Below are 15,386 nucleotides of genomic sequence, written 5' to 3'. Positions count from 1 at the left end.
AATGTCATATTATGTGCCGTATGGAAAAAACTTAAAAGTTTACCAACGCATATGACATTGCATTAAAACAGGTATGGTCAACCAGACTTAGTTTTTACTCCACGCAAACCTTGATTTGATGCGGGCGAGCTGCATCTTCGGAGATCGACGGCTGACAACACGCAACCAGATCGGACGACTGTGATGAATATCGGAAGCCACTTTAATGCTGAGCTTTAGCACCCGAGAAAGTGACTTTGGCTGATATCAGGTGAGAAACACGTGGCGCCACCATATTCTATCGGGTTCGTTTGCCGGATTATTCCTTCGCCGGAAAGCTGGTCCGAGAAGTTCCAGGCGGGTATGCTGAACGGTTTCTGGCGATGTTGCCGCTGCGTTGAAATTACGATTTCAACACCTCTCCATTGGGATTCATTTATCTCAAAAAAAATAAAAAAATAAAAGAAAACAAAAACAAAACAAAACAAAACAAAAAAACAAAAAACAAAAAACAAAAGACAAAAACAAAAACAAAAACAAAAACAAGAACCATAACCACTTAACTGTCTAATAATTAGACAAATTCTGTCTTTCTTCATAGTTTCTAACCACATCTATTAATTATCAAAATATATATTTACATGTATATATAAATATAATATATTCATGAATAATTTAAATAATTTATTTTATCTATAATAATTAATTTAAAATTATATATAAATTTAAATTTAAAAATATCATCAGTAATCACTATTATTTCAATTTCAACTTAATTTAACAAAACAGGTAAACTTATTATGAAATTTTTGGTTTAATCCCATTAATCTATATTGAAGGGAAAGACTTAGTGATTATAATAATAGCTAGCTTAACTGACATAAACAAGACGCACATTCCACTAATAACCCAATAATAATATCACACTTCCTGTTAAAGACTCACATCTAATCAATCACCATTAAAAAATAACATCTGATCATGTGCTAGCGAATCCTCCTCGAGTAGGAGTACCATCAGGGTTCACATCGTTGTAGTTCCAAATCCTCTTATTACAGTATTGTTCCATTCTATCATTGCAGGCCTGGCACGTGCGAGTCAACCCAACAATGCAACCCACTCCTACATGTTTTCCCACTTTGAAGTTCTTCACATCATTACCAATCTCTGTTACAATTCCTACCACTTCATACCTGCATGCCACAAAAAAACTCACATAACTGGTACAGAGAAACTTCACGTATATTAATGGTGATATCATATGATCTTAAAACAATATACATATGCGCACCCAACGACCATTGGGTAATGAGAAATGCCATAGTCATTTCGAAGTTGATGCAAATCTGTGTGGCATATTCCGCAGTAAATGACCCTGATCACCACATCTTCAGGTCCTGTGTTTCTGCCAAAGCCAAAGGATCAACTATTCATTTAAATTCAATGAAGTAAGTAAATAACTTGACATTTACCAAATTCTTTTTGGTGGAAATTTTGTTTCAGAATATCGATATGAAAAGCTTCAACTCAAACTTTATCATAAAAATTTGTTTCCTCAGATATTTTCACTCAAAAAATTGAATTGGTTAACCTATTAACTCACTTCCAAATAGACTCTTGGCATTCATATACTGCAGATGTCCTCCAGCTATATAAGTGAAATGACTGTGTTTTCTCATATATTTCTACTCAAGAATAGACTCTTGGCATTCATATACTGCAGATGTCCTCCAGCTATATAAGTGAAATGACTGTGTTTTCTCATATATTTCTACTCAAGAAATTAAATTAGTTAACTTATTAACTCACTTTCAAATAGATTCTTGACATTCATAGACTGCAGATATCCTCTAACTATATAACTGAAATGACTGATTAATGCTAGACTCAATGTTCCTGAAATTAAATTGTATTCTTTTATAATCAAGTAAACTTTATTCTTTCTGGCTCTTTCATGCTGCTTTTTATTTTTATTTTATTTTTTTGCATAGCGAAGGTGGGATGTAAGAATATGGGGATGGGAGGAATCAAATCTTGGAAAATCTTCTCGACCTATTTCCGGTTAGTGGACATTACAGATCTCCACTTATACCTCTTCATGCGAGGAATTCCAATTATTTGACTGGTTTTTGCACGCTGCTTCTGAAAGCTCATTCATGTTTTACGCTCTCTTTATTCATTCATAACAGTTGGTACCCCCATTAGTAGATCAGAGAGCTCAAGGAATTCTTTGTGAAGAATAGCCCGATGCAAATGGTCTCTTTTCTCTCTAGTTATACCCGTACCCTATCGTAATATCTATCTAAAGCAACCTTATTCACCGTGATCGATATAGATATCTACTAAATACTGTTGGTAAATACAAAAATAGCAGAGGCTTTCTTTCATACTTCGTTAATAAAGAGACTCTTTGGATTTCGATGTAAGTTTAAGGCTTTCATTATGTTTTTCCGGGTAACTCTGCTGCTGACATCCAAATGTAAGGTATCAATGAAGAGCCGACACCAAACTAAGTTTCTCCATGGTCATGGCTTATTTTAACGTAAAATTGGAATAAATTAATATGGGGAAGACTATCCTAAATAAATAAATTTGGGGGAGGCCACATCTCTGGATCCAATGGGTTTGAGTATTCAGAAGGCAATGCACAAAATCCAGCTTTTTTATTTATGGAATCAAGATTTGGTGACGTGACTACAACTGGGCTTGACAATTTCGATCATATTTTATATTGAATTCTGTCGCCAATGGTATCTGATAGAAATTGTGAATTTTGTAGATAATGGCGTTTCATAGAAATTTTGACGCATAGGGTAGGTGACCGACAACAAATAGAAATCCTGGACCCTGACCCTACGGTGGCCACCCGATCCTATAACTTGGGGATATCCTGGATTCAAATCGATTCTAACTCGGGCCATGTTTTTTCATTTTAATAGGGATATTGCTTTTGGTGAAAGCAGCCGTTCCGGTGGGCAGGTGACATAAATGTATACGAATGTGGACAGATTTCACATTTAACAGTGTGGACATGTGTCACACTTAGACAAAAGATAGACCAAAGCTTGGCCTGACTATTTTCAAAAGGGAACACCTTCAATATAATTAGTTAATCAATAAAGCAGATGAAGTGCTTAACTTTCCCTACTAAAGATTTGATTACGAGTTTGAGGTTTCAACATCATTCAAGAATTCATATTCCGAAGAGTAACCTCATTAGTTGCATTTGTTTTAAATTTTTTTGCCTCGTGGTCCTTTTAGAATGGGAAAAAGATACTCAGATCCATGCTTCTTCAGCTAGTAAATCAGTTATGGGATTCAATCGTTATCAGATAAATAGCCCGGGTGAAGGCTATGTCAAAGGCGAATTTCCGTGAGATTTGGGGTTTTGGCAAAAGAAAATGACCACCAACTTCCTTTTAAAAAAAGTTTTAAAAAATATGGTCACACATATATATATTTCGTGTTTACCTGACAAGATTTTCCAGGACAAGCTTTCGGTTCCTGTGCACACAAGGGGTTGGAATTTTGATGTCACTGCCCTCAGGAAAAAGGTGTTAGTGCAGTCCCTAATGCTATTATTTCTGAAAGTATTGATACCTCTACTGAAAGTATTGATACTTCTAAGCCGTGGGCCTTTTTTATAGTGACTTTATCAACAATGTGGTCAGAACAAGGTATTATTGCAGTCCCTAGTGCTATTATTTCTGAAAGTATTGATACTTGAGCCGTGGGCTTTTTTTGATAGTGACTTTATCAACAATGGTCAGAACAGTGGAGTAGGGTTAATCTTATTCCTTTCTCTCGATTACAGTTTCAAAATCAAAATTTAAAATGGGGTTGGGAACTTTTGGCCTGCAAAAGCTTGCACTTTTGGCCTGCAAAAGCTTGCACTTTTGGCCTACAAAAACTTGCTTCTGTTTTCCAAAAAGAACTGTGGCATTCAGTTACGGGGGACTCAATGTCATTTATTAACTGGCTTAATACTGTAGATCAAGCTTATTATTGATACCTTCATACCTTCATATTGTTTTCATGCTCACATATTTACATGGAAAGGATACATGCAACAGACGGCTAGTCAAAAGGTCTCCTTTTAGAAAATAATCTTTGAGCTATAATTGAACAGATTAACCGCCAATCATATGAATATTTTCAGTCCTTTCAGGATGCAATCCCTACACGAAATGCAAATTGAGACTGTTTACACATGGATCTCTTTTGGCTTTGTTTACAGCTCTTGTTTTAGCTGTCAGTGTTTAGTGTTTAGCTGACTTTCATAGACAATCTTGACTATGTATTTGTCTGATATTTATTGTTATTACTTGCTCTCAGCTGTGAAGCAAACTACTGGATTGGGACGGCTATGCACTTTTCAGTTACTCGGCTAGTCCACTTTTTTTTTACTCACACATAGACCGATTGGCTTTTATGCCCGATTTTTTAATTTTGCTAACAGTTTTTGGTGGTGTATTTCTTTAGAGGTTTTTGTAGATGACAAAATGTACTGATCAGGCTAGCTCTTCACGTAAAGCTACTTAATCAGGGTAAAACATGAAGACACATATTATAAATTCATAATTTTATTATAATAAAATTACAAAAAGAATTCTAATAAAATAAAAGAAAAATTGTGTTTACAGACCATATAATTCTCTAGAACATATCATGTGATGTGACCATTAAAAGACATAATATTTATAAACAAGTACACGATAGATGCTGCTTTCCGTAAAATGGTTAATTTTATCATAAATAGAAAGATTTCCTACTGAACAGAATTATGAGGAAAAAGAAAAACCATGAAAGGGGATTATTTTTGTGACACATTTTTTCATTCAGGGAAGACTTGAACCTGAAACCTGAAAGACCAATGTCTCAGCGCACAAAAATGAACCATATAAAAAATAAACCAAAACAAAATCAAAATCCTTGCCATTGTAGGGCACATCAATCATCGGTTCAAATTTCTACAGTAATAAACAGAGCTAAGTAGATCACATTTCCTCTAAATGCCGGAAGCAGAGCATAAAGCATAAGACTGAAAACAGGCCATTTCTGGCGCTTGTCAACTTCTCCATATTCAGAGCTAATCTTGCAACTTGCTACCTAGTATGATGAGGCAAAATCCCAAGATTTTATTCTCAGAAACTGTACATACAAATATATACCCGGTATGACGTCACGGTCGCCGAGCAGCCTGACCCTGAGTGCGCACACTGCCTTCAAGCCCTTCATCCGACTCTGAAAAGAAAGAGCCTTGCTTACATTCAGAGGAAAACAGCTTCTCTGTTCAATCTTTACAAAACGCTTACGACGATTCATTGATTCATAATCTCATACACTAATAGCAATAATTACCAACATTGCATAAAAATAATTACCGATTTGGCTTTGCTCCCTTTCAATGTAAACATGGAGGCAAACATGTTCTTCTTTACGCCCCCACGCTTGTGCGGAAGGCTCGCCAAATTATTATTCCCTGTCTGTAATTTCCCACCTTTAGCAGTCTTTTTTTCTTTCTTCTCCATGTCGGCAGCGGTTGAATGCTCAGAGACAAAGAGACCAGAGAGCACAGATCGAGATAAAGCGGGATTTTATCAGCCAACGATTAATAATGGAACAGAAGATGCAGGTTAACAGTGAAGGCCCCTGCTTATATCTGCATTGTACAATTTTGTTTTGTACATCGAATTTTCAACATCATTGCAGTAGTGTGACTTTTAGGTACATATCTTTGTCCCTTTAAAATTTGGGAATATGTGAAAAATCTTTATTAAGATAATTTCTAAATACTAGCAATTGTCCCAAAAGGTACAAAGAGAGGCCGATAGGATTATTAAAAGGAAGACACTTCTATAGATAGTCAAGCATATATAAAGCTCACTAGTGACCAAGGCAATAACCACGATTTGATATTAAAAGAACAAAACCAAAACCAAACCATTCATATCAATATATTAAGTCTAAAAGAACAAAACCAAAACCAAACCATTCATATCAATATATTAAGTCTAGAACGCGTTCATACTTAAAACTCAATAGATTATTGGCAACACACTTTATTTTTTTAAATAAAAAGTAAATTACAGCGTTTTACATGGTAAATGAAAAGCAGAGAAATTTGTGATTTGCAAATATTAAAACAAATCACTTACATTGCTGGTTGACACTACAACTAAAACATTAACTAATTGTAAGATGCTTTTCCTAAACATTATTATTATTATTTTTAATAAAATTCATTTAATAAAAATAATTTAATTAATTATGGAAATTAATATTATTAAAATTTTGAAACTCATTTTAAATTCATATATTCTATTTTTCAAAGTATTTTGGGAAATCTTCTTAAAATAAGTAATGCAATTGCTTATATAACCAACTTGTATATAAAATATTTTTTTTAATAAGTAATTGATTTTAAAATTAATATATTTATTACTCATTTAGCCTTATATAAACCCACGATAGCCTCATATCAACCTCAACAATTTGCAAGGAAACTTCGCCTCGTCTATAGATGAACCAAAAAATAGTCTTGTGCAAATGGATGCCTCAACTTTCCCTTGTATTCTTTGAAGGCCAAACCCTTGCAAGGAAGTAGGGTAAATATGACCTCTAGGACCTGTGCATGTAGCCTCAGAAAGGGTCCATAGAAGTCTATTAAAAGAGAGCGAAATAAGGGACAAAAAGCCCACTTAGTTGATTCCAAAATCCCAACAAAAAAACATAACTAAAAACATAAAAGATAAACCCAATCAACTCCAAAAATGTGACCTATTACTACATGTGTGCGTGATTACAGAGACAATTGGTTTTCACATTGTTGTTGTTTTGGGGAGAGTTTTTCCTTATCACATCTTCGCCTTGGACTTGGGGTGAGTCTTTGGGATTTCTACATCTGGGTGGAAACAATATACAACATGTTGGAAAAAAATTATGTGCGAATGTTATTCTAGTGATAGTAGCATGCAGTTGGGCTCCAAAGAAAATTGTATTCTAGGAGCTTCAATTTCATTTCTTGGAAGTTGGAATCATATTTTGAAAATTTAAATCCAGGAGCTTTAACTTCATATATTGGAATCATATTTTTAGTTGAAGAGCAAATAAGATACAGAAATTTGAGAGTAACCCACTAAAGTTGAAATGGCCCTTACAGAGTTCATGTTCCATTCCCCAAGGATAGAGTTCCAAACACATTACAAGGATCTATCAAACTGAACTTAATAAATATCATAAAAGTAACCTTAACATGACTTGACCAAGAAGGATGTTCAGAGATCACTATCATTATAATTTTATATAGAAGGAAACCATTAACAATTTAAAATTGAAAACTTTAATATTTGGAAATACAGAAGCCCTTACTTTCAACTCCCAAGAGTTTTTTTTTTTTTAAATTGTAAATAGCAATAGATAAGAGAAATTTGCAAAGGACAAATGAATCTGGAAAATACAAATTTGCAACTCCATGGGATACCTGGTTAACTATGTGGATGAGCCGAAAACAAAAAGAACCATGTGTCATGATTTCATACAATATCTTTCAACTTGGATAAAAAAACCAAAATATGGCTTCTTATCATTTGGATTTTTGTCCATATCTGCAAATTTCTAAGCAATTGAGAGTATTAGAATACAGATTAATAGCAGTGTGCAACCCATTATGAGTGTCTGGAGCATCTTCCAAAGCTGAACATCCAAATGATATAAAACTCAAGTATGTGAATGTGACGAAAGGCTAAAATGCTGACATGTTTTTGTTGTTTAATGTAGAAGGAATCTTGCCATTTGGGACTACAATAAAGGACGAAGGTTAGCAAGCAATTGTGAACAGTGTTGCATAACTTGGTTGATTAACTCAGAGTCCTTTGAGTTCGACTTGGCTTGGCGAGAAAATGAGCGAAGTTGGCTTACTGACTTGATAGTCCTCATTGACATTTGAATATTTTATTACGATTTGGTGAATAAATAACCTCGTCCTTTGTTGAAACTGATTTGGAGCTAATTTGCAGTTGATTTCATAGGGGAATCCATTTCTGATTGTTGTCTACCCATTGGCTTGCGACTGGAAGAGGGAATGTGGAAGTTTTTGTTCCCTTTCTGATAAGAGTTGCCCATTTTGTCTCAGTCTATTCAAAAAGTTTCCCTGAACTTTTTTCTTTTTTAATAATGTATCCAAGGACATCTGGTTTATGTGTCTCAGTGCCTCTGCGTATTGGAAAGTTCTCTGTATCTATTGCTTTATGTATCTTGGAACGTTTAATTTATGTATATTGTTTAACCGCAGTTGTCCTGGTGGCATTTATTGCTCTCAGGCCTTTGCACCACAAGTGGTGCCTGCAAGTCTTATTTCCTCTCAACTGACAGTCATTCCCATCGATCCATGTTTTTAACTCATTCTCTCATCTCGGTAACTATAACCAGATGGAGATAAGGTAGGCCCCGTAATATAATTTACTTGGTTTATGTCAACATTTACTATTGTGTGTATCTCGGTAACCATAACCAGATGGAAATAAGGTAGGCCCCGTAATTGAATAGTGTGATTAGAAAGTCAAATTATAATATTCTTAAACCAATACTTATTGTATTCTTATACCTATATTCAATGTATTTAAACCTCTTAAAATATACATCCTTGCATTATAATGCTTCACATAAATATGAAACCTAGTTATCCATTCCCATTCAATGTACTTAATCCTCTTGTCCTACCCGCTGGTGTGTCCTTTGATGGTTTACTATTCACATGAATGTCATATGGCAGGCAGTGAGGTGATGTGATGCTCATGAATGATAAAAGTAGCCGTAGAAGTTCAACAATCTCAAGTAAAGTTCATACAGAATTAGTTTGAGAGTCGATTGAATATGGATTTAGTTCATACCGAAATAGATTCATCTAGGTTTACAGTTAAAGCAGAGTTCAACCAACTAATTGAAGATGTGCATCCTTGCATTACCATGTTTAACATATGTATCAAACTAACTATTTAAGTGTACGCATCTATGCATCCTTGCACTATCATGATGAGCATAGACATCAAACCAGGTTACTTCAGGTTAATAGTTTATGTTCAATGCATTCTATACACTGTCTAGAACCAGATCATACTCTGGAACGAGGTTCTTTCAGGGTATTTGTTTGTGTTCAATGCATTCAATACACTGTCTAGAACCAGATCAGACTGTCCAGAACCAGGTTATTTGTTTATGTTCACTGCATTCAATCCACTGTTTAGATTCCATACATGGGTTACAAGTTTACTCTAAGGCATGGCCATTGAGAAACCTCAATTTGTAAATTAATATAAGTCCCATCACCCTATTTACTGTCCCTAAATTTTTTAATGAAATTAGATTGGAACTGAGTACAAATCCCATCTCGTCACCTCACTTCTTTTACCTAAACTCTTTAGTGAATCTAGAGTCTATCTGCATAGCAACACTGTGTTCTTGGCAGTAAATATTTCCCTTCATTATTGGATAGAGAATATGCAGATCACCTTGACAAGAATGGAACATTCAGGATACCGAAACAAGGTGGTTGAGGAGCCCTGAAGCCTCAAGGTATCTAGCCATCCATGTATTTTGAGATTAGAATGTTTAGGTGGTTCAATCTTCGTATGGGTTCAGCAGCAAAAGATAGACTATGTAGCACTGACCTTACAAATGCACGTTGTGTAGTTTGCTGGGAGATGCATAACGGTTAGGCATGTTATGTGGATTTGCAAACTTGCCAAAACATTTTGGGTCTGGATTGCCGCATAGTACAGGGGTGTCTTTTTCTCTCCTTCACATAGGAAAAGGATTTTTTTTGGGGATCAAATGAATGAGTTGACAAATAGTAGTGGGTGAAAGGTGATAAGATTGATTGGCATATTTTTGTTCTGAAAACCAAGAGAAACAATTGGTCCATTCAGCTTGAGAGAAGTTTTAGCTGTTCAATTTTTCCTCTTTTGAATTCAAAGCACTACAGGTCAGATATATCAACTTGAAGAGACTGGGTACTGCAAACTCAGTTATAAATCATTTCAGTATACATATATACTCTCCATTATTCATAAGGACGTTGATGATTTATTTGGTAAGAAAACATATTTGTTCTACATAAACGAATTTACGGTTCGGATCTTCTTGCAATGAGTAGACCAAAGAATCCAATATGTTCCTCACACAGGTAGGTTGCGCCGGTTGCAGATATGATTCACAGTTCATGGTAAATACATTTCATTCAGATGCATTACAACAAACTGTTTTAATGTAGAATAAGGCTTGATATTTGAATAGAGGAATTAATAAGACCTGAAGACTGTCATTGGAGCCTACGTAGTACTGATCAACGGTCTTAAGCCACCCCACGTCGTCGTGTGTATGGGGGACCAAATGCACATTAAGCTTGCCTTCCACAGGCCCAGCTGTTGTATTGTAGTGAACATACACACCATTAATCCCATGCTGGGATAACAATACTGAGCTTACCAGTAACAAAACCAGTGCCCTTAATGCAATAATCATTTTGGTTTCAGAAACAAAATGGCTAAAAGCATGTTAAATTCAGCAAGAAAACTGATCATTCTGTACATAATTTGCTATATGATCTACCTATTTACAATGCTACACATATCCTTTCATCCCCCACTGAACGTAAAAGCACCAGATGCATTTCACAGACACAAAGGCCAAAACATGTCAAACTCAAACCAGAGAACTGATCCTTCAATCTATAAAAGATCCTTTCTATTTATTTACATGGCTGGAACGTAATAGATCTCTGACATTTTCCAGATTAGGCCTGCATGCATGCACGTTGAGAACATTATTTACTGTACAAATTGTAGATACCCATCATATCACATTTTGACAGTTACAGCCAGTCAAGCAAACGATGGGTTTTCCTGCATATATTCTCCTCTTAGTCCACATCAATAGTGCAGAGATCTGCCATAGAGAGGTCCCAGGTTCGCCTCAAGCAGTTTGATAGACATTACAAAGTTACAGATGCCCGAAGTATCACTCACCAAATAGTTGATCATCTCTTTAGAACAGAGGAGCAGTAAGTATAAATGGACATGAGAAGCCCAGCACTGAACATCTCTACCTTGAAGATCTAGCCTCAAAAAGGGAAATAAAAACCCTCTGTTTATTCTTTTTTACCTGTCCACCACAATCAATTTCTTGCCTGACAACTTAGAATCCGAACCAGAGATGCAGCAAAGCAGCTTTACAACGTTGGTATGCCTAATCTTTCCTAGAAGCTCTATCTCTGCTTGAAATCTCTTTTCTTGGACAGATCGTGGGTTCTCGTTATTCCAGATCCTTTTCACAGCAACAATATTACCATTTTCCAGTGCCACCTTGTAGACTTTGCCAGCATGTCCACTTCCAATAACATGATACTCTGTCAATCCATTTAGAATGTCTAACACTTCAAAGTCAACCATGTGAAAGGATGTGAGTTTCCAAGACTCTGTACTTGTGTTAACCTGCACGAAAATCTTGTGTCTCTTATGGAGGAAACCTATACCAATCAAGCAGACTACTATGGCCACAACAATAACCGAAATCAATACCCTATGTCTATATGCCAAATTATTGTAACCAACAGGGACAGAGCCAGACAAGTGGTTGCCAGACACATTAAGAAAGCTCAACTTGAGGTTATCTAATTCAAGGGGTATTTCCCCTGAAAGCAAATTGTTTGAGAGGTTAAGGCTGTTAAGAACAGGCAACAGCCCAAGTGATGCAGTAATTGATCATGTGATCTTGTTGTTGGCAAGGTTAAGCTGAGAAAGACCTTTCCATGATATTATCGTTCTTGGAAGCTCCCCATGCAACATATTGTGATAAAGAGAAAGCCACGACAGTGAGGATAAGTTAGTAAGTTCCACTAGGATAGTCCCTGATATATTGTTGTGACTGGTCAGAAACTTGTTGAGAGTCCACAATTGTCCAATGCCAGAGGGAATACTTCAGCTGATTTGATTAATGCGTGTGTAAACTAAAATGGTAGAATGTAAAAGTAGGGTATTGGTCTGTAGTAGGCTCTTGATCTAGTCTAAAAACTGTATGCATATTCGTTGCACAGACAAGATTCCTTTGTGATTTCAGAAATGGAATTATTTACATGCCGTACATGCAAGATTTGGTTGCAGAACTATTTCAAACCAAGTGTTTAGCCATAAAATACCAAAATGCATATATGTATACTACAAGGAAAAGGAAAACGCCCAACCTATTTACTGATTACATTCACAGCCATACAAAACTCTGTGGAGAATATAACCACTGTAAATTATGAAGAGAAATTTAAACACTGTAATTCCATGAATTGCATAAATAGATCTTAACAAAACGAGAACAAAACAACAAAGTTTGGTACTAATATTATTTATATGATTTTTTTAATGGATAAAGTATATAGCTATTCAAATCTATCCAGGTATAATTTGAATTTGATGTTTACTGGATATTCACATTTTGATTTAAATCTCTCCCTGTATAATTTGAATTTGATGCTTATTAGATATTCACATTTTGATTTTGAGATGAAAAGTTTGCAACAACTACTGGAAAATTTTATATCAACCTAATTTATTTGAAAAAAAAACAATAACTAAAAACCCTCCATATTAGAACAGCATTACTCAATATAGATTTCAATATGAAAGAAACAAATAATAAACACTTACAAATTTTGTATCAAAAATATTTATTTAAAATAATAAAAGTACAATAGCTAAATATCTTCATCTAGAAATAACTACTGAAGGTAGATATCAATATACCACATGAATGAGAAGGAAACCAGTACTGAAAATACAGATGGGTTTTCAGAATTGTATTGAAGAGCCCCTCTCTAACCTAAATAATAGCAATGAGGGTGGGGTTTCTTTTGGAGGATGTGATTGAAGTTTATATCCATGGACAGTTCACTCCAGGAATGGATAGTCTGTGTAGCCAACTACAGGATCAGGTATGTAAAAAGTGTTCCTGTTGTATTTGTTGAGAGGGGCATTTAACTCGAATCTTCTAGGCAAATCTGGGTTGGCCAGAAAAATTCGACCGTAAACTACAAGATCAGCCTTGCTGCTTGCAATTGCTGCATTTCCATCTTCTCTGTCATAACCCCCTGCAACCAAGAATGACCCCTTGAACGCCTTCCTCATTGGAAGCAGACTCTTGTTTGTTGCAACAGGTTCAAATGAAGTTACCAGTCTGGGCTCTACATAGTGGGCATACAGGATATTGTATTTATTTAAGGCTTCGGCCATGTAAAGCACCAGCGCCTCAGGATCTTAGTCACTGGATTCTAGATATTGTGCAAATGGAGAGAGCCGTATTCCCACTCGCTCTGCTCCAATTTCATTTGCCACTGCTTCAACAACCTCCAGAGGAAACCTGCACCGGTTCTCAAGTGTCCCACCATACTGATCTGCTCTGTTATTAATGCTGTCTTTCATAAATTGATCAAGAAGGTATCCATGAGCACCATGAATTTCCACACCATCAAAACCTGCCATAATGTCATCAAAACTATGAATGGAAAAATACCACACTTCCCTATTTATTTGCCTTCCGAGGAAGAAAACAGCCCTGTGACCTATTAAGAAAATATTCGAATTCTTTCTTGGGTAAAGATTTTTCCTACAGCCTGTGTACTATGTGTGCAAATATCTAAATGCCAAATTTGCGATTTATTAAAGAACATTCACCTGCTTTAATAGCATTTCTGGCAGCAAGACGAAAGTCATTAATAATCCGAGGAATCTCCTCTGTTTTTAGAGCTCGAGGAGTGGAATAATTTGCAACATCTTTGCCGTTGGGTAACAAAATCTGTCCCGATATTTTTCTATCTGTTGATGAAATGGGAGCCTGGCCATTGGGTTGATAATCTGCATTTCATAGACCCACTCAGCCATTTCTATTCAAAGAAACTGACAGCAATTGTTCAAAAAAACTGATCTAATGCAAATTTATTAGGGCAAGAATTAAGAGTTGTCGCTACCCAATTTTCATTATGAGATGCCATGGCCAAATGAACCCCAACATACAGTGCTATTATTAATATAGTGGGAATCATGCTTTGGAAACAAATCAACAGAACTCACTCCACACAGATCTGTCAAGTGGGTACATGAAAGGAATTAATGGATAGCAATGTAATGCAGAGCATAGATACTTACCCACATGGGAAGCCCTTCCAGTGTGCCAAATCTGACAGAAGAAAATGCCCCCTTTCTCATGGACGCCATTGACAATGGGTTTCCAGGCTTGCACCTGCTCCTCGGTCCAAATTCACATAAGCTGCTCTGGGAGAGTTGGAAACATAAGGAGCCATATACTGGTATAACCTTTGAATCCAAGCAATTGACTGTGCATCTTCGCTCGGATCATTCCACGTGATTTGATACTGTATCGAGTGCAAATTCCCTGCTCGATGAGGGAACGGTATCGCAGAGGGCGGTATTTGATCCATTATACCCCCAAGAGGATCGAGAAGAACATAAGAATTTCTAGGCAGCTCTTCCAGGAATTTCCATGCTCCATGCCATGCTGATGGCGGAATAGGGCTTTTGATGAAATCCGATTTCCCTTTGAAGTAACCTTTGTTGGAATCGTATCTGTTGCATAACTCGGCCCTGTTTGTGTATGCAGTGTAGGATATGGAGCCTATCCAGCTCGTCTCTTTACAGTCGCTGCTGACCATGCCCATTTCCGGAAAGCTCTTATTCACACTATGTCGAGGAGTTCATGGAGGGGTCCCAGATACATTCCATTGAAGATCAGCTGAACATCCGTTTGCCCCCCTTTTAATTGGGTACCCAATACAGATCCTCCTCCAATGCGGGCGTGATCGACTCCCATTGGTGTACCAGCTTCGTCACTGTGTCTCGCTCCGTCCTGTCCACGTTGAAGACCGTGACGACAGATGGACTCTGACGAGCTTGATTCTCCATGAAACTCTCTCAAACTCCAACTGAAATTAATAGCCGCAGAACCGCCTTCATGAATATCCATGAATACACGAGGAGTATGACCGCTCGCTTTCAGAACTCTGCGGTTATGCCCGCTCTATTCTCGACGACACGTGTTAGCCTGAGAAACAAAGGGACGACGAAAGTCCCTTTCAAAGGAAGGCCTATCGGCCTAATTAAATTAAATTTAGAATTACAATTATCACACATAATCAAAGCAATAATAACAACTATATTTCCCGATTAAAATACCACGTAATAATAACTATCAACATAATACATAGCATATGATAGCATTTATATTGCCTCAATATAATACATACTGCTTTTTTCTCTGAAAAAAATATTGAAATTTCCCGATTAAAATACCCCGTAATAATAAATATGGAAATAAATAATCGACGACGGAAAATTCCCTCACAAATT

General features: G+C 36.3%; 1 protein-coding gene across 4 annotated transcripts in view; it reads right to left on the bottom strand.

Moving 5' to 3' along the window:
* Positions 1-803: 803 nt before the first annotated feature.
* The window catches only part of LOC149188646 (putative cinnamyl alcohol dehydrogenase 7/8), a 53,616-nt gene continuing 39,033 nt past the window's right edge, over positions 804-15,386 (bottom strand). Inside the window, exons 1-3 of one of the 4 annotated variants that reach the window (XM_089413068.1) lie at positions 5,364-5,710; positions 5,151-5,223; positions 828-1,172 (exon numbers count right to left, since the gene is read on the bottom strand). In XM_089413068.1, coding sequence (XP_089269194.1) covers positions 1,159-1,172; positions 5,151-5,223; positions 5,364-5,510 — 234 coding nt within the window. In that variant the 5' untranslated portion in view covers positions 5,511-5,710 and the 3' untranslated portion in view covers positions 828-1,158. Of the gene's footprint in view, positions 1,173-1,270; positions 1,637-4,888; positions 5,224-5,363; positions 5,711-15,386 lie in introns of those variants that run through there. The other 3 variants (XM_089413069.1, XM_089413067.1, XR_016256300.1) reach the window with 3 other exon arrangements.

This window comes from Pinus tabuliformis, chromosome 3_1, assembly GCF_031772625.1.
Source record: "Pinus tabuliformis cultivar Carrire ecotype Pingquan chromosome 3_1, CPIR1, whole genome shotgun sequence".
Lineage (NCBI taxonomy): Eukaryota > Viridiplantae > Streptophyta > Pinopsida > Pinales > Pinaceae > Pinus > Pinus tabuliformis.
This window is presented reverse-complemented; position numbering and strand designations above follow the sequence as displayed.